Source organism: Nestor notabilis, unplaced genomic scaffold, assembly GCF_000696875.1.
Source record: "Nestor notabilis isolate BGI_N333 unplaced genomic scaffold, ASM69687v1 scaffold24852, whole genome shotgun sequence".
Taxonomy (NCBI): Eukaryota; Metazoa; Chordata; class Aves; order Psittaciformes; family Psittacidae; genus Nestor; species Nestor notabilis.
The window spans coordinates 15,511-23,062 of NW_009919126.1; the positions used below are offsets into that span (position 1 = coordinate 15,511).

Consider the following 7,552-nt stretch of genomic DNA (forward strand, 5'->3'; position numbering starts at 1 on the left):
CGCCCAGCTACTAAGAAGGGGAAAAAATGGCTGCTATAGCTGAACTCAGGACACCAAGTATAGTATACTTATTTGGAGCTTAAATGAAAATTTCACATTTTCCTGAAAGAGCACCTGGAGGAGAATGTTTCTTTTTGCCGGGCCTCAGAATGAGTTTAGGCCCTGTTAAAAAAAATAATTTTTTCTTCCCTGACCCCTGAACAACAGTGCTCTAACCAGCCATGACACTGTGCTTCTTGGAACACAAAGGTAAAAATTTCCTTTCTGCTGCCCCTGGCACACGTAGTTTACCAATGCCATATGACTCATGAAATTAACAGTACCTACACTCATTCTTTCCTCAAAATCTTAACCAATTAAGACATATCTGAACCATGAAGTTCAGCTTTACTGCAAATGGAACAGGTACAGGTAATAGTTTTGAAGAAACATGAGTACAATTGGGTTTTCAAAAGACTACGTTAGCAGCATTCTCAGAACTTCAGATACTGCCATCAGTGTGAGCATACTCTTCAGTTAGGTACAGGGTTTTAATATTCAAGAAAAATAAAAGCGTAATATTTCAAAGCAAGTGTTTTAAAACTTGATAAAACCTGATCTTACTAAAGACAATATTCATGTAACTCGGCTCTAGTAATCAACCTCTCACCTGAAAAGGCAGTCAAGCCATTATTTCTCACAGAAGAGGTAGATGTACAAGATAGCTTAGGTCTCTTTGAATCACTATCTCGCTGCTGGCCATGGAATCTTGAATATGCTCCCTGAGTTCTCTCGGACTCACCGTAACACCCAGATGTGAAATGAGAGGAAGACGATGTAGACTGAAATAACAAAAAAAATTGACACATTATTTCAGATGTACTTACACTGAACAAAGCATACATAGTGAAAGATTCACAAAAATAGTAAAGAATAATTTTAAGATGCAAAGCCTTTTTATTTATAACAACAGAGAATTTATGCTTGAGTTCTTGATCACTATCCCCAGGTTTACTGAATACAGTCCTACCAACAAATCTATTATAATCAGCATTATTTTTCCTTTATAGATAGATGTAGCTTGCAGGGGAAGAAGATATTTCTGACTTGTAAGATGCTATAAACATGATCAAATATAGCTTTACAGATCTCTAAGGAAACATAATTTTGCTGTCCAGAAATGGCCAAAACTCTTTCAAAACTAAGAAGTATTTCTCTTATCCCATCCTAAAAGACAAATTGGAAGACATAGAAACTACATCACGAAGTAAAAAGCCAGGTTCATTTCCGTCATGAAAACATAACTTCTCTTTTAATAATCTGCTATTTGATACGCAGAGGTTTCAGTGTGTCTTCTGCAATGTTAATTTGCATTAGAATTGAATTTAAGAGAAAAACTAACATTAATGGGGAAAAGAAGTATCTTTTTGAAAACTCTACAGCATTAACTTAACTAGACACATAGGCCGCTTGCAACCACAGACTCCATCTGCATTTCATCTATGGAGACACCTACTGCGACTTCCTCCCTTAAAGGCCATCATCTCCACACCAGTTCCTCCTCCCTCCACTTATTTCAAACTGTCACCTTTAAGTGACAGTAAGAAAACAAACAGGTATTTAGGGTGGCAGCACTTGCAAGTACCCAAATATCTTTCACAGTCTGAAAATGAGCAGAATTTTCCCTTGTCCAGTCTTCCCACCAAGTATCTTCACAGTTGTCTGCTTTTCTCATTTTAGTACTCCTACTACAATCGCAAGTGTTTTATTGCCACTCTACAGTGCATGAGCATTCAAAGAAGCAAACTAATTTATTTTTGGAGTTATGAAGGTATATTCTGGAGCCCAGCTAAGACAACCTGCTAGGGCCCGAGCCTTGGATCGCAGGCAGGTGACTGTTAAGCCTCCATTTTCTTCCACAGTATGCTGTAAGCAGCATATAAATAAGCACAGTCAGACTACGAACTCCACAACTAAGTTTTCTAAAGCACATCTCCAAAACCATGAACTTTATGTTAACTCACAAAGGTGGTACCATGAAAAAAACCACACCTCCTAGAAATACCTGATAGAACAAGCTGAGCATAAACAGTACTAATTTTGCCATCCATAGGACTATAACATGTATGAGATACTAATCACCCTCTCTTTATTTTTAAATGGATACTTGCAGAACCATTCTCACTTCAAAATTATCTCTTATTATTTTCACCCTCTAAATAATTTAATACCACTATCATCTTGGTTTTTCTAGATCCTGACTTAGTAAGACCTTCTTACCCAGAAAGATTACAGTGAGTCCCTGCTAGCAGGTTTGCAGATAGAGAGAGCACTAAGTAAATCCCTGGTTTAGAAAAAAACCCAAGTACAAGACATTAGTAATTCTCACCAATCTGCTTCTGCTTCCCAAAAATCTTCCAGAATGTGGATGATCAAGTGTCCCTGAGTAGTGAGTTGGAGAGGATGTTGTAAGCTTCCAAGGAGTTTCACGGGTGTCTCTTTCTCCAATTCCCCAGTCTCTACTGGAACTATTCAATACACTGGATTCCTGAAGAACAACATGCTTATCATACACAACTTATAACTCAAAACTAACTTAATATCTGGTCTGAATATTGAAAACACAGGGAAGTGGAGGTAATCACAAATCTGGAAACCTTTCATGAGAAAACCCAAGGGATACCCAAGAGGAAATTAAAGTCTTAAGAGACAATCACTGGCAAAAGGACAGGCTCTTTAAATTATTTCCTATCAATTATAAGCTCCTTTATCCATCCTCTCATTTGACTGTGGACAGTAAAAAGTTGGAGTGTAAGGCTTTTGAGGCATTACCCCAACTTAAGATACTCCAGCAACTGGGCAGAATCAAGGACCCCACTTGTGTTACGTAAAAAAACCTACACGTGTAGAATATGAGTCTCCATGAGAGCAAGAGTAGCTCTATCTTTTCCCGGTCATTAGTTCTAATGCAGGAAAAGAAAGAGTGGGTGCAAGGAGGGGGAGGGGAGGAGGAGAGAGAGAAAAAAAACTGAGTTTTGGGCTAACATAATTATTTTTACATAAGGAGCATGATATCCCCTAGTAAAATAGATGGGACAACGCATGTAAACTGTCTCATCGAGCCGTTATTCCTTAAAAGAAAAAAAAAAAAAAAAAAAGTCAAAACAAAAATACCCACTCTACTGCATATTGCATGGTATTGCCTTAAACACTTCCCTCTTACCACTAAGTTTTTTTTATTTCTTAGCAGTCTATTCTAATAATCTAACACTGTGCTATTGGTAGGGAAGTCTTGCAAATTAAGTCATTATTAACTCCAATTACATTTCATGCAAGCAGCAAAAATACATTTCCACTTGTCACTACAAAATTTAAACTTGTGTCTCTCCAAGTTTCTTATAAATCACTAACACTGACCACCATAAAATAGTAAACAGCACTGGGTACAAAGCCACTTTGGGATTAAGAAATGAGGTAAATACTTTTAGTAGCTAATTTCAGACACAGTGCAAAGATACTGACTCCACAGTTTGATATACATAAACCAAGACTGTTTGGCAGAAGAGTCCTGCAAATAAACTGTTTGCTGCATTACCTCAGAACTAAGTTCTCAAATTATCTGAGGTTTGATGTTTGCAGGGCAATGACTATAACTGTTCTTTTTGTGTTTTCTCTTTCAAGATACTCAGGAGCTCTCATCTTTACTTTTGCTACACAGGCAAGTTCTGATAATGAAACTGGGAACCATTTAACATAGAAATCTGTCTGTCCTTAAGAGAAGCTTAAGGAATGAGCTTCATTTACTAGTTTCATTTAATGTCAATGAATAGATGATAATTAAGACATTGCAATTTAATTTGCTCCACAGAATAATCACTGAAACTGCTAAAATTAATCGAATTAACAAATCAAACCATTTTATTACAGCTAAGCAGAGTTTGTACGTGATTATTTGTCCATCCTCTTTCTAGAAACTATTAATACTACAACTACAGCAGTTTCTGTCACCATTTCTTAGAAGTACTAGGATTTAAAAAGTTGAAGAAATAGTAAATCTCATCATTCTTACAAGAAAATTAAATCTGAAAATAAAGTGTCAGCCAGTAAGTTCTGTTGTATTTCAGAGTCTCGGTAGGATTCATCAGGTTCCTAAATTATTTCATATATGGATAATCTGCCATGGACACAAGACTACAGAACTTTAAGTAAAGCTTTCATAAAACGCTCTTAATACAAGCCATACCTGCACTTAAGTGATCTTGAAATACTTTCCTTTTTCACCATCTGTTAGATACTGAAGATCTGAGAATTTCATTTAATTTTACACATCTGGATCACCACAGTAAAGACCTGACTGCAAGAACAATACACCCACACAAGCACAGCACTGAAAGCCAGTTCCACGGAACTACACCATCTACCGTTCTAATGCCAGCAGAGCTTCTGGGAGCCGTGGCACCTCTGCACTGGGCTCACTTCTTTGAGAGATGTCCTAAAGCCAAACCAGAAAATAAGCAACATACTGGGTATCAAAAAAGTGTTTTTAAGACAAAGTAAATGATCTGGCATGGCGTCAGGAAAGCTCAACCTAACTGCTATATCTGAAAGTAAAAATAAATAAATAAATAAATTTTATTTGCTTTCTTCGTTTTCCTCCTTCAGTTCATCTTAAGACTATTTAACATCCCTTGTCAGACCTTCACTATTAAAGCAATAAACCAGACACTATTTTTGGTGTCTACTTTCAGTAGGAGAAAAGCGTGTTCAGGAAAACATTTTTACGCGTTACACTTAACCCTATCACTTCACTAAGAAACAAACAAACAAACCAACCCCACTAAACAGACAAACAAAAAAAGCAAAAAAACAAGAAACACAACCAACAAACAACCCTCCACTTCATGTCTCATAAAATGGTTAACAATGCTGAATCATAAAGCACAGGATTTTAGAAATTTATTTCCACATACCATTACATATTTTTGTACTGTAACTCACCTAGAAACAATGCTGTCATTCAGTATTCACCAGAGTCATTTACAATTAGCTTGCTTGTTACACCTCCTCAGATGAGGAGAGGCTACCATCCAAACTGATCCCAAAAATGTGTGACATACACACACATACTCAAAGTTTGACTGCTGTCTCCAACAGTTTTTTCAGTTAAGCAATTACCAGGTATGGTCTCCTGTTGCAGAAATGACTTTACATTAAAAAGCCAAGTCCCTACATTCTTTTCCCTCTATATAACCAAGCACTACTGGCAGCCATACATTTTTTTTCTTCCAAATGACAAATCTTTTAAATTATTTGGAACTGAAGCAGCTTTTAAGATTTTACGGTAGCTTCTGAAAGGATTAATCAAGCAAAAACGCCTCCCATTCCACTCCAATCTGACTGGACTTAATCTTATTTAGACTATTTGTATCTGCTTGCCCTAGCCACTTGAAATCTTAACCTGCAGCAACAGCAGAATTTGCTCCTACCAGCCCTGTAAGTACCAAAGGTCAAGAAAGGGAGCTTCCCTATGCTTTTATCACTAAGCACTAGTCTTGCATAACAAGCTCTCAGACTACTTTCTATGAAATAGAATAGAAAGAAGGGATACAACATAAACAAGCATTTTCTCCTCCGTTTTAACTCCAAAGTGTTACAAGGATCATTTCTCAGATTAGAAATATTTTGCTCAGTAGGAAATAAATACACAATGCAGTGAACATACTGCAGTTCATGTAATAAATGAGGTGAAGTACGTAAGTCTCTTGTGTTATTATTTCATAACAGCAGTAACACATCTAACTTCACAGCACCGATTCAGCTCAACTCATCTTCAGATGAGCAGCTTTCAGTACGATACGTACACTGTGTGGGTCCACAAATCCCTATAAATGAGTAAGACTCCGTGATTTGATTTTGCTGAGCAGATAGTCAGTGAAAAGCATGCACGAATCCAAAATGCAAAAGTGACTGAAGATCACGCTTATATACTCCCTATTGCCTGTTCTACTAATGACCATATATACGCATGGAATAGCAAAACACAACACAAATACAGCTAAATTGTGCTAAAAATAGTTAGTGCTCTATTACTTGTAAAACTATTTCTGGAAAAGGCATTATATAATACAATGTCCCAGATAGCTTGTCAGCAGGGACCAAACTCATAACCATTTTATTAAAAACTATGAATATTTAATCATGGAGTTAAGTTTCTACTATTTCTAAGACCAAGATGGGCTTTTATTTCTGGACTCAAAGCCGAGGTGAAACTTGCCGACAGGAGCAGAATAATAAGAGAGTTGAGCCAAACAGCCATCTGTTGTTTCCCAGTGCCCAAAGTAATTTTTCAAGTAGTTTAATCTCTACTTCCCATAATACTCTTCCAAAGTGAAAGTATCTGTAAAGTGTTAGTTCTTATTCCTACGCATGGCTGCTCTCCCCCACGAAAGGAATTTGGTCAGTGCAAAATGTTGCATGTGAAACAGCAAATGCCTTTACCCTGGTCCTGTTTACTGCACAGAAAGCCTGGCTATATTACCATATTGACATGACAGTATGATATAAAGCCTAAAGGTCCTCTTCCTGCCTACTGTTAACTCTCAGAGTCACAACATATTACTGTACCTTTTGCATCATCCACAAAAGCGTAACACCCTATAGCGATCAAAGTTCAAACAAAATCCTAACCTCCCTGCAACAGAAAAACACCATTCACCCAGGTTTAATACTGCAGCACCTAGTGCCAAACAGATCCATAGTATCAGAATATCCTTCATCATCAAACAGCTGATTTTTAAAGGTGCAGCTACAAAAGTCAGGAAAATGGCAAACCTAGAACTACGAATTCACACTGCAGAATACTGTCATTGGCCTGGTTATTAGATCCTTGCATTTTAGAATTAATCTTGGGGTTTGTTCACAAATGCAAGGCCCTGCATGAGACTTTTTCGGGGTGGGGGGGTGGGGGGGTGGAGGTTTTTTGGGTTTGTTTGGGGTTTAGGGTTTTTCTTCATGAAAAAAAGACATTAAATTAATTTATACTTTACAGAAAGACACATAACACATTACCTGGTATCCAGATTCTAATCTCCATGAAGGTTCTCTTGCACTATATGCACCAGCTAAACTGTTTCCAGTCAATGTTCTAGACCCTAGTGAAGAGCCGGAGGCCTGAAGAGATATCCTTCGAGGAATTCTTGAGGGTTTTGACTCCATTCTTTGTATCCTGTAGAAGGACACACTGATTATTTTTTTCTTTTAAAAACAGGGACCTACATGTGAAACATGCACAAGTCATTCTGAGTACATCATAAATATGACTCACACATACAAATATTTACACAGCCCTTTGGTTCGACTATGCATCAGGAAAATGGGGAAATGAGCTCTTACTCTAGTTTTTGTAACCTTTTTCTTACACGTTGTCCCATTCCATGTTAGAAAACTTGTAACATAGCCCCTTTTGCTGTTTTTATATCACAACATATTCTTGCTGTTCTATTAGAAGTAGGCCACCCTTAAGAACTCTGCCACGCTAGTATTAACACAAAATGGGCCACGAGTCAGGGAAAGA

The 7,552-nt window shown here is 37.4% G+C and overlaps 1 protein-coding gene across 2 annotated transcripts in view; it reads right to left on the minus strand.

Moving 5' to 3' along the window:
- Positions 1–7,276, minus strand: part of MARCH7 (membrane-associated ring finger (C3HC4) 7, E3 ubiquitin protein ligase) — a 20,734-nt gene extending 13,458 nt beyond the window's left edge. Inside the window, exons 1-3 of one of the 2 annotated variants that reach the window (XM_010010096.1) lie at positions 7,048–7,276; positions 2,369–2,527; positions 650–821 (exon numbers count right to left, since the gene is read on the minus strand). In XM_010010096.1, coding sequence (XP_010008398.1) covers positions 650–821; positions 2,369–2,527; positions 7,048–7,194 — 478 coding nt within the window. In that variant the 5' untranslated portion in view covers positions 7,195–7,276. The remainder of the gene's footprint in view (positions 1–649; positions 822–2,368; positions 2,528–7,047) is intronic. The other variant, XM_010010097.1, reaches the window with a different exon arrangement.
- Positions 7,277–7,552: the final 276 nt, after the last annotated feature.